Source organism: Camarhynchus parvulus, chromosome 3 (genome assembly GCF_901933205.1).
Source record: "Camarhynchus parvulus chromosome 3, STF_HiC, whole genome shotgun sequence".
Taxonomy (NCBI): domain Eukaryota; kingdom Metazoa; phylum Chordata; class Aves; order Passeriformes; family Thraupidae; genus Camarhynchus; species Camarhynchus parvulus.
In genome coordinates this window covers 83498178-83517056 of record NC_044573.1, presented here as the reverse complement: position 1 = coordinate 83517056, position 18879 = coordinate 83498178, and the positions used below count along the sequence as shown (strand labels likewise).

The following is an 18879-nucleotide window of genomic DNA, read 5'->3' as shown; positions in this document are numbered from 1 at the left end:
AATTTTGCTGCTTGCAGTTATTAAGTCATGAGACAATCCATTTCCCTCGTGGTCATAAAACTGCCACTATTTTCTCAGCAATTAAAGGTAGCCAAAGTAATTGCAGGGTACAACACAAAGACATACACAGAAATCTATGCACAGCTCTGGAAGTACAAGGGAAATCCTTGTCATGTTGACAGCAGTAACAAATCTCCCATTAACTTCATGGGACCAGGATTAGTTGTAAACATTTGCTGAGAGAGTTCTTGGTCATTTTACGTATGACACCTGTGTTACTCAAGGTAGGTCATCTCTAATCAAGGCTGCATTTTGCAGAATGCACAATTTGTGCTGGACTGGAATAAATGTGTTAGAAACCTGCAAGGGTTCCCAGTCAGAAAGATGATGGCATGGAAGGGTGAAACTGGTTTTTTGAAATACTGCCTGTGATAGCATAATTGCCAAAATTTAATCCCAAGGATCCACACACTTGGACCAACTATTCAGCTGGATGGAACCACCAGATCTCCAGGGTTTCTTTTCTACTAAGAAATATTTATCATTGATTCTTAAATAAAAAATCAAACAAAAAAAAATAATGCTGGTATTTATGATCTCATTCCTTGATTTTTTTTCCTCAGTGCTTCTGGAATTCTTCTGAATTTGCTCACTTTTTATGATGATATATCATGGAGGAAGTTTTCAACTCCATCCAATACTAAGGGGACTGCAAGAACTAATGCTCATGTGTCCAAGCAAAAATATTTATTGTATATTCCCTCTAAATTGCCTTTTACTATTTATTTAAAACATGGATACGTTTTAAAGATTTCACCTCTTTTACAGAGTGCTCTTCTGAGAAAGAAGTAATGTAATAGTTAATCACCAAAAGCATTGGTTATTGCCATGGAACAATGACTGCTCGATTTAAAATACCACTCTATTTCAAAATTACCTTTATATTTCTTTTTTCTGAGCATTAATTCAGATTTTAAATTATCAGAACTGAAGAAAATTATTTGATTTTCTGTTTGCTTCAGAAACAGTTCTTTAGAGGTTTTTTATTCACCAAAAATTTTAGTTTTAGCCATGGTTTGACCCAAAAGAATTATTTTACTTTTCAGAGTTCATCATTATCTGCTCAGGTGTACACCCTTGGTGCTGCCTCTTGCTGCTTTGCCATTGTATGGGGAACTTTTCTGTTCAGTTCAACCCACTGAGATGGAGGAGGACTCATCCTGATTTTCCTATGGGGTACAGGAAGAAATAGCAGCCTGGTGACAAGATCCCTTTTAAACCTGTTGCCATAGTAACAGGCAGACAATCTTCCTCTTTACGTAACCTCCAGATTGGGAATTTTTCAAATCAGGGTGCTGTCTCTGGCTGAGCTCTGTTTTGGATCTGTTACAAACACTGCAACCATTAATTGCCTGTGCCCACAATCACTAGCACCCAGATTTTCCATGTGGCAGTGATGGGCCAAACGGTGCCTCCTGCTCCTGGGACAAGGTGACAGTTTAAGTACCCCCACTCGGGGTGAGTTTGAGACAAGGGATCTCAATATGCTGCTGTCTGTTCTCTTATGAAGAGAAATGACATTATAAATAGATGGAAAAACAAGTGAAGTTGCACAATGAAAGGTGGCAACTGAACTCAGCAGTGAAAGCTGGGATTGCATTAGCAATCTTTGCTGGGGTTTATGTTGCTGCATTGCTTTTTCCAGGGCAAACTCCTTTGGGAAGACAGTTGCCTATGTGCCCAGCACTCTGACAGAAAGCCGCAGTCATTTGCCTCCGCTCTGGAAGCATCTCCACCACCCTGGTTGTGTCAAAATTGTCCCACTCCCAACAGAACCTAAGCAGGCAATGATGAACGTGGAGGTAGAGTATGGTAACTTTTTTCCTGAGGAAATTGAGAGGACATTATTTAAGCTGCTCATTATAGAAATACATTTTAAAGTTTTCATAGTTTATGCTTTTGAAAAGGGAGAATCCAGTGAAGACATTCATTGAGGAAGGAAGGTGTAGCTAAGCGGTTGGTCTCTCATCTCATCTCATCATCTCATCTCATCTCATCTCATCTCATCTCATCTCATCTCATCTCATCTCATCTCATCTCATCTCATCTCACCTTGTCTCATCTCAATCACCATCATCATCATCATCATCATCATCATCCTCCTCTCATCTCTGCAGCTGTCCCACTCTTAATGGGAAGGTAAATGTTGCGTATCAGGTACGCACCCAGGGGTTACAGAGGTCAGCAGGCCATAAGGGAGAGAAAAATGTCCCTTCTTTGCTAACATCCCATGTGTGAAATCATTTAGGACAGAAAGATTTGTTTATGAATGCATAACTCTGTTTGTATTATGTAGTAGAAATGGATGAATAATTCATTACAAATATCCTATGTGATTATTGTTGCATCCTTATAAATCTCTTCGCCTGTTTGTGAATTGACCTTGGGCCTAATGGAATTTTTGCAGTTATTTGATATTATGAGGTATTTAATTTTTAGAAATAGCTTCTGATTCGCAGATTTTTAGTAAGCATTTTTTTTTGCCAATAATCTGGCAATTAAAATGCTGGGCAGTTAATATGTTTTTTATATGATCAGGCCATTTGATAAGATTTTGTTCTATGACTGAAAGTCATATAAAGAATAAGTTCTCAAGCATAAGGAAAAGGAATTTAAATTTAAAAATTTATTTTATGAAAAAAATTTCCTATTATTTAATTAATGTTTTCTACAGTCTTGATTATTGCATCAATAACCTTCTACACTACAGTTTTGGGTAGAGAAAAATGAAGAATATCAAGTGGAATTATTTCAAGATACGGTGGAATAAGACAAATAAGAAAGGCTATTTTTTTTTTTTGCAGTATCTGTTAATCTAGTCACAAAAAGGAAATTGGAGGGTGACACTGAATCATATCGGGGCATGTTATATTTAAAATCTCTTGTAAATCTGAAAGACTTTTATATTGTCATACCAAACCACCTGGCTACATATTTTTTATTATATGACAGAAAGATAGCCCTGTGGTTAGAGGATTAACCTGGGAAACCTGCAGTCAAGTTTTCTGTCAGCCTTGAATTATTTGCATGTTTCAGGACAATGTCATGGGCAGGAGTGTCAGTTGCCGTGGAGAGGCTGATCTCAACCTCACTGGGTTGCAGTGATCCTTTGTGCATGTGTCATGTAAACTCCCTACTCCAATTCCCCATGGAACTAGGATAAAACTTCTGTACCTCTGAGTGTTAGTGTCACAATCCAGGGAAAACTTCAGTCTGTGGCTCATCTAGCAATTAATACCAGAGTGTTCCTGAGCCTGCTGATTACTGGGATGAGTGTCACTGTAGTGGTTACTCTGTGTGCCCAAGCCATGTGTCTGGCTGAAGTCCCACCAGCTCCAGTCAGTCTACAGATATTTAAATATCCCTGGATGCTCTGGAGGAAAGTGTACCAAGGCATGGATGTGGCACAGACGAGAGTCAAGGGCTCACTGACAACCCCCCCTCTGTCCTTGGGAAAATTTCCTGTGGTTCCCGGCACATGAAGCTAAAACCCTTGTGAAGTGTTCAGACACTGACTGCACTGAGTGCACGGTAGAAGGACAGACAGACTGAAAAGTCAGGACTTCATTAATGTTTTCATTTCAAGAACAGCCATGTCCTTTCTTCCTTCTAACACGTAAGGTCATGAAGGCATGATCATGCAATCAGCAGTGATTGAATAACCATGAGTTACTGTCTGACACTGGAACCTTTCCAATTAATCAAAAGCCTCAACTGTGAAATGAGAATACATTTTCATAGCCTGCCCTTAAACTCCCTTACAGTTTACTTTGCAACTGCGGCATGTTAAGAGCATTATTAGTAACTGCAACCTGTTTTACAGGTTTTGGCCTTTTCCTTAACATCAACTCAATACCCATTCCTGAAGAGAAAACAGCAATTTACTGCAGTAAAAAGCTTTTAGTGCAAGTTCTCCTTCTTTTCTTGACATTAGATCTTGCTAACTATAGAACAGCCTAATAATAAAACTTGTGTAAATATTTTCCTTACCTGTAAAAAGGAGTTAAAATATTTTTTCAAAAACCTATTTTTCCTTATTTACTCTGTACATTTACTACCTATTAAAATATATGTTTAAAGAGAAGTTCATCCCATCTTCCCTGTTCACATTTCTGTAACTATTTGAATGCCTTTCAAACATGGCACTTTTCTATGTCTCTTGTTAAGATTGCACTATTTGCTTTGGACACCTAAAGCAAAATATTGCCTTACCCTTTACATGCCTAAAGTAAACAAGACTGAAATTTTCAGATACCATAGAAAAGAGTAGTTTCATTAACTGTTTTCTTTTTTAATACAGTAACATGGTTTAGATTATATAAATACCAGCTAGAAGAAAGCCTGGAATGAAAGAACTCCAGTTTCTGTTAGACTTAGAGTGAGCTGCTTGAGCTCACAAGTCAAATCTCTTGCTCCCATCATCATGTCCTGCTACCTTTATTTTCTTTTTTGCTTAACAGATTTCTTATTTGAGATATTCTTAGTGAAAAGAAGAGGAATTTTTGGTGTGAGTGTGAATTTTGTAATAATAATACTTTTCACCCTGAACTCTGGTAACAAATAAATGTTAATGGTAAAGCCCTGATGTAATGTTCTCAAGAACTGACTGATAATGCTTGGGTAAGCTTTTTTTGAAGGAATACATTGCTCTTCTGCCTGTTTTAACTAAAGAGGTCTTTTATAGAATCAACAGGGGGAAAGAGTTGAGATCAGTCCTATCCCTTGATACCTTTTTCCAATTAAGGCAGTGGGTAATTTTATTAAAATATGATTTAATGACTATTCAGCATTTTTATTCTCATGAGATACTCTGCAAACATTAATTAAACCCCACCAAAGCCACAAACCTCACTCAGAAATTCTAAACCCATTTTACAGACAAGGACTTGGAGCCAGAGATCTTTCAGTACCAGAGAGATCACAACCTGAAGCTCCTCAGGACAATGAGAGTCTAGAATAATGAATGGCCCTGCAGCTAGAGCTGCCTCAAAGAACATCATCCTGACTCCATCTCGACTTAGGGCAGTTTATTTTACTTCCTTTCTGGGTTTTCTTCAGGGATGAAGGTCTCTAGCAGTCTGTGAGATTGAGGCTGTTCATGTAAAATTATGACATAGTCACTGGGTTATGTATACACAGAAAAGAAGCAAGCCCATTTCCACAGTCCAAGGATTAGAGTATCCACCCAGAATCATATTTCTCTCCAATGAATAATTAACTTTATGCATGTGCAACAGCAAGAAAAAGTGAAGGCTGAGAAAGATGTTTGCAGTTTTTTCACTTATTTTATAGATAAGATTCATTGATTTGAACACAAATCTGCTAGTGACAGAAGACAACACTGGGTCAAAGACAGAAAGACAGATATGTCCTATCCATCTGTAGAGGGGTAGCACATTAGCATAGCTGTAACTGCAGAGCTTGTCTACACAGAATATAACTAACTATCCCACAACTTTTCTAAAAGTCTTACCAATTTCAGTGTTTCTCTCTAGGGGAGATAGGGGATGTGTTTTTAAATTATGTTTTTACATTATCATATGTTTTTACATTACTGATGCTATCCAGTCCACTTACTTTGAGCACCTCCAGTTTGGTGACTCAGTCCTGCCAGGAAGACAGGTTTTTCTTCCAAAAATATTAAAGCCATCCACCTCTTCCCATGTATTATCTCACAATCTTTGGTACTTACTTTCAGAGGACTGTAGCAAGGACCAAATTTAGGAGCAAGGATGGATTTTTCCTTGCTTTGGGCATATATTTTTTAGTCACTTGGCCATAAATAGTTGAAATTTTGGAAAGCAGCCTAATTTCTTTGTAATCTAGTTGTTATTTGTTGTTCTTATTGCTGTTTTACTTTCTTGTTTCTCATTTCTGACTAATCCTCCATATTCTTCCTAATCAGGGCTCTGGATGATTGGTCAGTTAGAATATATCTTTGTATTAATCTTTGACTATCTATTTCATATGAGGGTCCTTGCTCCTATAGACACGTGACATTTAATATTATTGACTTGTACATCATTTGCTCTGGCTCCAGAAATCCTGCAGTTCTTTTTCAAACAAATGGAAAGGAGAACAATTTTGACCTTCTTCTAAAGCATTACTTATCTCACTCTTCATTAAGCTTCTAAAGTAAGCCAAACCTGCTATGTCCTAGAAAATTCCATCACTCTCCATTGACTCTAAAAGAACTCCCGAGATCTACAGTTTAGACATCTACATCTGAAATATTTTCCAACTCTCAGATGAGATGAATTCTAACCCAGGCCATCTGAACTTCTTCCTGTGTGCTGTGAAATGGACAGCAGGGTGAAAAAGCTCCAAATGTCCAAGAAGGCTGAGAGACTTGTTCCTTTCATGGCTCCTCCATAGTATCCACTTGTGAGATTCCTAGGAAGTCTCATGTTAAATGATATCTTCCCTTTTACACCACTTTAAGGCAGAAACTGACTGAGGCTTCTTCAGTCTCTTCCATAACACTTTCCTCTGTCTAATCTTTGGGGTGTATCCTGTAGCTTTTTTTCACTTGTTTTGGAATGTTAAGTGAATAAACAAGTCCAGTACAGAAATTTTTACGTTGAACATTTATGACACTCACTGATTTGAGTGCAAAACTGAGTGTCAACACTACTTGAATCCTTTTCTAAGAGATTGGCTAAACATAAAGACACAACCTGTCTGAATGCATGCTCCTTGTTCTAACTGCTTGGGTAGTTTTCCTTAACACAGCAACAATAATTTATCTTCCTAGCAGTGGGTAATAATACAGTCAGGGCAAGAGTTTATAATATTCTTGTCAACTATAACAACATTCTAATAACAAAAAATAAACTGTTGCAATATATTAACATGAGCATATGCATTAAAAAGAAAAATTACTTTATGCTGACTTCTGAAATATAAGTAAGCTCATGTTGAATAAAGGCAGCTTTAAGTAGCAAACATATAAAAACCACTTCCCATATTGCTTTTCTAAAAATAACCACATGAAGTAATTGCATATAAGTCAAAATTTTGACAGTTTTCACATAAACCATTGGCAATCTGGGTATGAAATTCCAGGAACAAAACCTCAAATTTTCACAATCTAAATGTATAAAACTGAAGCCAGTGGGACATTTTAGTACTAGCTTTGTAAGACAGAAGTATCAAGATTTCACTCATGGGCTTTAAGAGTTTCTGACTTCTTCTTGCTTCTGTTATTTTTTCAAATTGAAAAGGTAACATTGAAAACTCTATCTGCATTTAGGATGTTCTCTAAAGAGTAAGACAAAAAGACAAAAGAAGGAAGGTTGGCAATTCCCTTGAATACCTTCTTTCGGATTCTCAGTTGCCTGAGTGTTACTCAAATCTGATGATTTTCCTTTGCATTCTCTAACTTATACAGCAGGTGAGAAATGCCCAGAAGGATTTGAGTGAGATATTTTGGCCACTGTCACTGGCAGTGGTGGGCTCTGTGGCAGGGTGAGGCTGCAGCCCAGAGCAGCGCCCTGTGCCCAGCCGCGGCTGCACCCAGCCGGGTGCGCAGGCGGTACCAGGGGTCTGGGAGATGGGTCTGTACCTAGCTCCTCCTCTGGCGTCCCTGGAAAACTGAAGCTCGACTTGAGCAGATCGCCACCCTCTTCTTCTGAAAAGACAGAAACAAAGTAGCTATTTAATAACTCTGATATTGTTCTACATCCAGACATAACTCTCCACTAGTTTTCAAATCCATTCAGTGACACCTATTACAGTTCAGGACCTCTGTTAATGTTAAACTGCTGTGTTGCTATTATCCCTTTGCCAGTTTTTCAAGTTTTCATCTATTAGTAATATTATCAATTATTATTATTTTAATTTTTCTAGACATTTTCAAGTCACTAATATCACATAATATTCATAAATGCATTTTTTGGTAACATTTTTTACATTGTTCTTTCCAATTTTTTTTAGTTATGTTAAATTGTATTGACTTTTAGCCTTCATGTAATTATTCCAGAAGAATCCTTATTGTTGGTCCTCCAGTTGCACCTCTAGCACTTACCACACATGATTCTTAGGCAACTTTTATTACCTTTTATACACAAACTTTCAATTCTGCCATTGTGAACTATGATTATGTTGTGATGACTTTTTTCCTATCATTTACATGTACTTTTTTTTCCAGAGATAACTTCTGTAATTATGAAAGAATATTTAAACTTGGATGATATGTATATGCTGTATGAATGCAGAAACCACCTGAGCGGCACCAGAGTGCAGCTCTGAGCTACCCTGGCTTATGTCCCTTTCAGAGCTGCAGTTTGTTGCCTCTGCATCACCCTCTTGTCATGCTGGCACATAAACTAATTTTGGACCAGGCACCTAGTCTAGATATTTCTGTAAAGGATCTGCAAATGGAAAACTGTGTCAATAATGATTCCATGAGATGCTTCAGTATTCGTACATTATGATACAAAATATGTCAGTATTGAAACAATATGTTTCATGCATTTAGCCAATACTACATTTTTAATTCTTTTTATGTTTTTCCCTATTGTCCATATTTGCTGGTGTCTCAAGTGGGTGGGAATTATTGAGTATACATAGCCTTCCACTGTCCTCTTATCATCTGTGTATGTTACAAGACACCCCAGAACAACTGGGAAATAATGGAGAACTTCATATCCTCTCACTATGCATTCAACCAGCAGCTCTTGAAAGAAAGATAAAATCAGGTATTGCAGACCATGTTCTTGTGGTGCACAGTCAAGGACTGATGACTTCCAAATAACTCACATCAGTTCATGTTTTCATACCCTCAGGCAGACAGTTCTGTAAGGTTAAACCAGCTCAGACTTTTCTTCAGAGTACCTCAATGAGACCAGCTGTTTTTTTGGTGTGGCTTACAGTTTTTACAGTAGACACACAGTTTTGCCTGCTTCAATGCTCCATTTAACAAACACATGCATTTTGCATATTTTTTTTAATTACACTTTTTATTTGTACTCAAATTTTTTCCCAATTATCTCACAGCAAGCAAAATGAGTGAATATACTCATGTGGATCTCTCAAGCAATTGTTCCAAGGTTTTGACAATTTCTGAGGTTAAGAATGTCTAATTGATAACAATGAGTTGTATAGCACAGATACTGCATAGAAAATTAGTTCCAAGGATGTTAAGAATGTTGGATAAGCTGAGCTGTCAAATAAACATCCTGTTTATAAACTCAATTGTTAAGTAAACTAAGTCTGCTAAAATACAGCCTACAAGAGATCTCAGTAAGTGATGGATGAAAAGTCATACACAATTTAAAAAATGACTGGCATATGAATCTAAATTAAACTTCATTTGGAGAGGTAATGGACAATTCTAATTAAATAAAAGCACAAATTAGGCAGTTTCCATGGAGACTTTGCTCACATGATCTGCCTATATTGTATAACTCATGCTTATCCTCTAATGTGGCTGCACAGAAATCAGTTATAAATAATGAAAGTTGTAACAAAAATATTCTGAAGGATCCTTTACATTCTTGTAAATAAGTAGGAGATCTTACTGCTAACTTCATAATAAAGAAGATAGTTTAATATTCTTGAAAAATATATTAATTGATATTAATTCCAAAGGTCTATCATGCACATATATTCAGAAACACATACAGAATGAATGCATAACATTATTTTCCCTTGGAAGAAAACAGCATCATGAAACAAATCTGCCCAAAACTAGACTAAGATGCTAGGAGTACGCTAATTAAGACTAAACATTTGTGGATGTGAAGTGTTTGAGGAAAAAGAAAAAAAAGAAAAAAAGAAAAAAAAAATATTTCCCAGAATTAAAGGGAAAGGTCATGCAATGAGATCCGTAAGTCAGATTCTGACTTTGCTGTAAGCATCTCTGTGCAAATTTGGACAATCCACTTAATCTCTTTCTGTCTCAATTTCCCATTAGAATTAGGATTAAAATGAATTTCTTTCTTGTAGCTGTACTGCATTTGTTAATGTCAGTGAACCTGTTGTCCAGAAAAACCTACAGAGAGCACAAAGAGATTAAATGTCCTTCCTGCAGAAAAGTTACATTCTGTTATAAATAGGGTCAATTGCAGATATTTCAAAGGAACTTAGAATTCCTTTGTCATTCCCTTAGGTTTATGAATCTGTATGAGGTGTATGAGTATGTTTTAGTGATTAGTTTACTTCCTAATTATGAGGACTTCTTATTTATTTATATTTTATCACTATACATATTCACATCACTATTTCATTATTTCCTCTGTCTTTTCAAAAGGCTTTTGTCGTTTCAGCCATAGAAAAGATTCAATTTTTGTGTACTGCCATTTCAGCCATAGAAAAGATTCAATTTTTGTGTTCTGCACTTAGGAAGCATAAATTAATCTAGAGTCTTGGTGGCTCTTGCAGTATTACACAGATAAACTTTGTATGAGATTAAACTGTACTCCAAACTAATATTATTCATTCAGCAACAGACATACATGGCCTTTGTTTCTTCAGTTTAAATTTTTCCTAGAAATTGCCATTTTTATTATTGACCATAAAAATGAAAAGCATGGCCTTCATTCATGAACACAGAGCATTCATAAACCCTTCATTTCTCATAGTAAAGGAGTCAGGCAGGTTATCACAGCATTCTGGCTCATGCTGAAATGCAAGTTTCAGAAATGAGTGCATTCATCTCATGTCATTCACCTTCTTTATCTCATAGATAAACAGGCCCTCAGCTTGCCCTTTGCTACCTACTGGTGCAACATTCTACACCAGCAGACATAGAAGAAGGTCGTGTTCTTAGCATGGAATGCTTCAATGGGAAATGAATTGCAAACAAAGAGATTATGAAAATCGGGTGATTTACAATATACGTGCTTTAACTATGTATAGAACACAGTTCACACACAAGGAACACATCAATATACAAACTACTGCTTCACAAACAGGTCTAAACAGAAAACAAGACTCTTTCTCTGAACTTGAAACTAAAACATAGCAGGAAAAGACTCCACTCTCAATAGGGCTCAAAAACATAGACAAAAAATTAAAGGCTCTAAAAATGCAGAGAAATTTGCTTCTTTGAAAGCTCAATGTATAGTAAAATGATGCTGTGATCTGCATAAATGGGAGAGCAAAAACTATCACTTACATGTAGTATCTCATTTTCCTTTTTAAATATGCGATGTATCTGTCATTCATTCCAGTTCAACACTGCACAGATGACACTCAAAACTGTGATAGGAACTTGTCACTGCTGAAGTTCTCCAGACTTAAGCTTGGAAACGTCAGGAGATATTGCTGAGTTGGAACCAGCTTTACACATCCAGGCAGCTCATTCAACCCTGAAGCTACTGCTTGTACAATGGGAAATGACACAGAGCAGTGCCCAAGGTCAGGCGGGTGTGACACAGCTTTTGTCCCCAGTGCAGGTTGGATGTCTGTCAGGAGTGTGGCCTGGCTTGTGCTGCTGCATACCCTGCTAAGGAGACATTCTCTAGGGTAGCACTGCTTGGAGTGGGCCAAATCTGGTCAAGGGTGTGCGCTGTGACAGGGATGAATAATCACTTTGCCCACCCTTCAGATTTTGTCATCTCAGCTTTAACCTCTGTCTACCCTCTGAACTTGATCTATCAGTTTAAATTCTCTTTCTTCACCTGAAAAGTCTTGCCTCTTTGTTGGACCTCATTTTTCATGCATTCATTCTACCCTTAATGACCAGGCAAGCTGTTTCCATCTCCTAATTGTACTTCTTTTACACTATCCATCCACAAAACAGGCCCCAGTGTCAGTGGACCTGCTGCTCACATACTTTAAAAGGTTCACCTCAGCAAGGCTTATAATCAATTAACTGCCTTCTCCATCACAATATAGGAGAAAGACTGAACTAGAACTGATTGATACTGAACTTAGTTCATAGGATTTTGATTTATTTATTATTGGCCTGCTCTGGACCTCACATCAATTTTTTTCACTATGTGCTTTCCTTTCAGCCTGCAAGCTGCCAATGGCAGTTGTTCTTTTTTTAGTTTCTATATAGTCCCTGGCATTATAAGTCTGGCAACAAATGAGAGAAAACACAGCCCTAAAAGTGTCTGAATTAAACTGCAGCTGGAATTTCATTCAATCACATAATGACAGAATGTGTCCAGAGGATGAATATGGGACACTCATCACATCACTCCATAATCTGAGAAAACAAAGTCACCTCTCCCAGACTAGGGAAAGTTACAGATCTAGAAGAGAGATCTCCTGTACCTCAAGTCCTGCTATGAAATAAAAGCATTTCTTGCAAGTGGCCTTTCACCCTGGCCAAAGACATCCCCAGACTGCTCAGTGTATGTCATGAGAACGGGGAACTGAGAACTGGTCCTAATCTCAGGGAAACAACCAAATGTCCGCATGCCTGGGAGATATTATGGACCCCTCATCCCTCCTGACAGCTAATTGGATTGATTTGGACCTTCCCCAAGAGGCCAAGAAAACTTCTAGAAAACCTATTCCTTTCCTCACCCAATCCTCCAGAGGCTACATCCAATCTTTATCACATCTACAAAGCAAACTAGGCATGGTGAAAGCTCCTCCTCTGGCCATGAGGCCAGCTGGCATGCTCTAGCCATATCTTCAAGAACAGGTTGGATCCATCCAAACTGTGATGGTGAATGATCCATTGTCCATGCTAATTCCCTAGTAAAGCCTGGGAATTATTTGGGACAGAGAAAATTAGTTGGCCAAGTGTAAAATTAAGACAGGGACCTGTCTGAGCAGCATTACAAGTAATCAAATTCCTGTTTGTTGGGCATTGTCCTGGCACTGTTTAATTTACTACAGATGCAGTCCAGGTGGCAGTATTGTCAAATACAATATTCTCATGCATTGTTCTCATAGCATGCTGATAAGCAACAAATACACAGAAGGACAGCAGGACTGGGAAAACTCTGATTGAAATGAAAATTGAAGATGATAGTAGCAGATTTAGGGTTACTGAGGTTTTCCTTTGCAAGAGGGCTGCGTGAAAAGTATTTACAGTAAGAAGAAGTCGTTGTTTAATTAAGTTGCTTTTGCTTTTCTCATCACAGCCTCCTTTTTTCTTGTTATTTTTGGCACACACACAGAGAGAGAGAGAGAGAGAGAGAGAAATGTTCCTGATGAATTCAGCAAAGATCTTTTAATTCCAGTATGCTGGCACAAAAACTGGCCCAAAAGGATATTGCTAGAAACAGGACAAATACATAGATTGCCTAAAATACCTTTCCAACTTCCTGCAACCAGCCCTTAAAGGACTTCCTGAGGCAGAAGCTTAATCTAGACCATCATTTTTAATAGCCACCAATGGGTCTACCCTCTATGGATTTATCTAATCTTCTCTGAGCCCATTTATACTGATAGCCTCTACTGCATCCTGTGCCAATGCACCTCCCAATCTAATTATGCTTTATTTGAAAAAGAATTTCCTTTTTGTTTGTTTATCAGGATGCCTGATAATTGAATTAGGTGCCTCTAGTTCTCTGGTTGTGAAAAATATTGGATCATTGAGCCCCACTCACTATGTCTATATAATTTATAATTGTGTAGAGCATATCCCTCCCTAAGTCCTCCCTTCTCCAAACCAAAGAATCAATCTGTTTAGTATTTTATATTGGCAAAGCTATTCTAAAACTTTCACTATTCTTTTCATTCTCCTCTATACATTTTTGTTTCTCTGCAATACCATTTTCAGATGCAGCAGCCAGAAATTCAAATGGCTTTTACAATATATATTTTTTTTTTTACTATGGTGTGGTTCTCTGCTTTTTCTTCTTCTATTTTATTTTTTAATATTTTCATCTGCCCTTTTCATAACTCAGAGAATTCATTAGTCATATTAAGCTGTGCCCAAGAGAGACAATTTGTTTGGCTTTTCAAACACAAACATACTTCTCTTATATATTACACTAATAAATATTGAAGAATCCCAGCCTTTTACTTAGCTCAGATTACTGAGCAAAAACAAACCACCCTTCACATCCCCTGAAAATCAGGACTGAGGAATTCCTGTTCTCTTCCTTGTCCTCTTGCTTTCATTCAGCTCTTCCACTTTTACACAGTATGGTTCCAGGCAGCAGGATTATGAAATCAGGCATCAGTTTTTGGAGGCACACATCTTAATAAATCAGGGAGAGAAAACTGGCTGTGTCCCCCAGATCCTCTCATGGAAAAAGGATATAATAAAATATACTGCAGGGGACCACAGAAGCTGTGAGGGATCATCTTGCTCTTGGCACACTAACTCCTACCTCCCAGCTTTTGGCAGCTGAAAATCATCCACAAAACACAGGTTGCCTTAGCAATATTGTGGTGATCACCCTGAAAGGCTTTGGTTCCCTACAGCAGCCTCTCCTGAGCCAGCCAGGGTCATTTTGCTCCTTGGAAGGTTTTCTGAGCTGCCTTACCCCTTTTACCCCAGAGATCGGCAAGTTCCTCTTCCCTTCCTCACTTAAAGCAATAAATGCAAAAATGTGTTGGATGTTGCTGCGAAGTCTTAAAGTAGAATGACTTTTCAGTCATTCTAATGCTTAAATGAATAATTCAGTTAAATAACTCAATCTTTTTATATCAAAATTAACAAGTGACTGCAAGTGAAAAAAGAGTAACTCAGTGATAAGACATTGTGTTCAAACTTGGCTCTGTGTGATGTGCTTCAAACAGTCTATGAAATTCCTAAAAGTTCTTTCTTCCTGGATTTTTCATGGCTGAATGACTATGTCAAGCCCTGAAAAAGCCCTGAAAATACCCTTTATTGTTTTTCAGGATCTGCGAGAGGAATCCCAAATATTCTATAATAAAAAGTGGGAATATTAAATAAACATAGTATCTCATTCTTGTAAGTTATAACCCACATCCTATGAACCCAGATTTTCTGGATACCCTAGAAAAAGCTTTAGTTATCCCAACAACTCTTCAGAATTCATTATGTTTCTTTATTCAGGTAAACTGCAACAATTGCCTTTGGTACACTCTCATCTTCCACCCACTGTGCCAGCCCTTGGAAGGACTCCCAGCTACCTCACAGTGGACAATTAAGGAAGGCCAAGAAGTCTATCTTGGACCTTGGCAGAGAGGAAAAATAGAAAATGCATGTCAGGAACATAGAAGGATTTTGCACAGCTGTGAAGGCTTAACTATCCTGTCAGAGAAGTAAAATGCTCACCAAGTCGATCAAAATACCTGCAGAAATCATGTGAAAACATTCTTAAGAGAGTTGAAAGTGAGGAAGAACGCCAGAGCAAAGTGTAGGACAGTCCAGTAGTGAGAGAGGAATATACAAGTCAGAAAACTTGACTTACACCTCTCCTAAAAATACATAAAAATTGTCCCTGAATTGCACTGGTTTGTGAAGAGGAAACAGGATATTTGTCTTACTGGGTGAGTGTAGTTATTTAGCAATCTTTTTTTTTTTTCTGCATATGCATGGAAATGAAAAGTCATTTAGAAAAAATAAATTGTAGATGAAATTAGCCTTTTCAATATATTTCAAAATCACTTTTAGAAAAGGCATTTCTTTAAGACTTTCCTTAAAAATGACTGAAGTCTCTAATAGTAAATTATGTTTGACAGAATATGGGTTTTGTAACCTTTCCATTGTCAGGTTAAAATTAGATATTCTCACACTATATTTTGCTTTACTCTTTGGTAAAAACCACAACCAGATATACAGCAACTATTACTAGTAGGTCATGGCATTCTGATTTTACAGATTCATTTTATGGTGGGGCAAAAGGTCTGAGCAATGTCCCTGTCTTTCAAATGTTCAATAAATAAGATATTTTAACATTAAAGAACAACTGCATTTGTTCCACTGATCTACCATGGTAGGAGACACTTAGTATTGAAAACCTTTGACCCCAATGGGATAGGAGGGCAAAGTCAGCAGTTCTACTGGAAACTGAAATTAGCTATTAGTATGTGCAGCTGTGAAATCCCTCAATGAGGCTTTTGACATTAGATGATGAAGCTCTCTATAACTGGAGACAGGATGTGCATGTGTTTTCTCTATGTGCAAGGCTGAAAGGGAGCAGAGGGGGGGCTCAAATATATTCATTCTTACACAAGAGAATTTTGGTGAGGGTTTCTGTGAATACGTAAATGCTGGGATAGTAAGATTGACAGCTAGTGGGGTTTTTTATTTAGCAAATATGATTACATATTATATAATATGCAGCTTCCTTTTGGCAATTTAAGCAGATATGAAATGCAGTACCTATAAACGAGCCCTTTTTCTCTCTCAAAAATAGCAATAACCAGGACAAGTTTTCTTCCTAGAAAGAATCATGGGTCTGGAGCAGCTGTAGCAGGTAAAGACTGATGAACCAGGATGCCTCATTTCTCTGCCCTGTGTTTTCATCATCCTGTGGGTGCTGCTGAAGTTATGTTCAGTGGCTCAGATTTAATGCATTTTCCAGCAACTGGTTATTAGTTCCTTCCCCACTATCCCTATGCAATTGCAATGTGAGGCTTGCTCTCTCATCTACTTCCTCTCATGTCCCTCATCTTTCCCTTGTCCTGTACCCCTCTCTTTTCCATCTCCTTCATAGACAAGCTTTAATTTTTCTTCTTTTTTTCCTTTTAATTCTCTCCCATTAGTCTTTCTTTTTTAAAAATTCTTATTATCTTCTTCTTCCATCCACAGTCCTAATACTCCTGAGGTCCAAGTAATATTGCACAGGTTGAAGGTCACCTGAAGATTTTGTGCATGATGCATGTATAATCTCAACTATGTGATTTAGTGAGTTATTTGCACCACCAGGTCTTTAATGGAGCACTGCAAATATTTAGAAAAACCAGAGAAATTTTCCTGGTTCCCATAGCAATTTTCAGCTACAAATTATAAAATCACAGCTTAGAAATAAAACTTAAAATTAATAAAATTGTTAAGTGATAATCTAAAATGAAAGAAACATCTATATTTTCAAGTTAATTTTGTACAGTTTTATCCTTTTTCACAAGTTAAAAGAGATGTCAGGCAGTACATCTTCAAGGTAGAAAAATGAAACTTCCAAAAAATGTCAAAATAGGATGCTTCAACATTTGAAAATCTCTTTTTTCCCCTGTATTTTTATTTTAAGAATGAATTTGTTTGTAACTGACTCATAAACAGTTTCAGTTTCAGGAAGGTTGTGCTTTACAAAGAAAAGGGTTTTGCCAACTACCTCGCCACAGAGCGCTTTCTCACTAATGCATTTGTTTAACACTCTGCACAATGGGTGCAACCCTCCTTGGGTCCTCTCTAGTTGCTCTAGAAGTGGTGTAATATATAGCAGATATTTCTGTGCTTGTTTAGGATACACAGACACACTGAGTCATTACATTTTAAAACCAATTACAATGTGCCTGAGGTGAACCTTTCTGTTTGTTGGTTGTGCCATTCAATTACAACCCGTGCAGCTCCTGGGTTATTTGGATTTTCCCTATGACACAAACAGAAAAGAAGTTGAAAGAGAATCAATTCTCTGTGTGGCCAGTGAAAATGGAAACCGAAATGATCAGCTGTCCATTGCAAGATGGGCAGAGTCAATAGTTAGGATGTTGCAAAAGGTATACAGGTGCTTGGCCAGTTCCTAGTCTTAAAGTTCACTGTAGTGATCTCATCAAGAGACAAATTTTTCATTTAATTTCTGAAGGATAGGCTTTTCACTGAAGCACCTGGGGAGCCTGGGCACCTTTGTCTTCCTCCTCTTGGTGGGGAGGAGTGGGCAGCTCTAGGCTGATCTCTGTCCAGCCCATTTCTCCAAGGGCTAAGGAAAGTGCTAGGCTGCCAGGCTTATCACCTCCAGTCCTCAAATGAGGGCCTAAAGCAAAATGACATTAATCCAGACTGTCATGATTACTTAAAAAGGAACTGAGAAACTGAACACAAATATTTGCTCTCATCAAAGGTGCTACTTGTTCAGGTCACCTCACTAGCTGTGGTTATGTTTGTAGCTGCTATGCTGGCAGAAGTACAACCTACATTTCTTCCACGTTTAAGTGCTGCTAATCCTGCTTGAACCACAAAATAAAATAGTTTTGAGACCTTGTACACTACAAGGATTCTTCTTTGAGGTCTGTGTGTGTGGGCAAATACCCATGCAGAGCCAAGGTCACTGACATTATGCACATGGACTCTTTCTACTCTTGTATCTGCAAGGCACTAAAGGTGCGTTGCACAGATGTTCACCTGGCCTTTTCCTGCCCTGGCAATGATACATGGTCAGGAATACATCCAACTTGCTCTTTGGAAGAACTCACACAACTGAAAAATTTAATAACAACAACAAAAGGTTTAATAATATCAGCTTAGATACTTGATCAGATTTGGTTGGTTTAATATGCTTAAGAATATCAGCTCTGCTGAAGTACCCATCCATCTGCCTGTAAGGTAAGTGAAATCAGTTAAACTATAGCCTGTAAGGTAAAAGTACCTGGAATTAGATCATATCTGCCAATAGCACAGTGTAAAGAAGTTCAGTTACCAAGGGTCAGCAGACATATGGGGACTTAATAAAATAGTGCAACACACTAGTGTGACAGGGCCCTCACTTTGATCTGTCCATCACAGACACAAATATATTGGAAACCAACAAATCATTCCCTTTACAGTTATATTTGGGCAATTCCAGTACCTTGAACACACGATCATCTGATTACAATCCATTTTTACCACAATCTTACTCCAATAGCTGTTTGGGATACCCATGAACATTTGCTGGGATATTACACATAGTCATGCAGTATTTCAGCAGGTTTGTATCAGGGTCTTCAAGCTCACATTACGAATGGAAACCAAATGATTACTGTTAGGCTCATTTTGCTTCTCCATATCTTTGTTTATTC

The 18879-nt window shown here is 37.7% G+C and overlaps 1 protein-coding gene across 2 annotated transcripts in view; it reads right to left on the bottom strand.

The window, feature by feature from the left end:
* Positions 1–18879, bottom strand: part of DLGAP2 (DLG associated protein 2) — a 316157-nt gene that overhangs the window by 89385 nt on the left and 207893 nt on the right. For both annotated transcript variants that reach the window (XM_030944311.1, XM_030944312.1), the window contains exon 4: positions 7625–7690. In XM_030944311.1, the coding sequence (XP_030800171.1) occupies positions 7625–7690 (66 nt within the window). The remainder of the gene's footprint in view (positions 1–7624; positions 7691–18879) is intronic.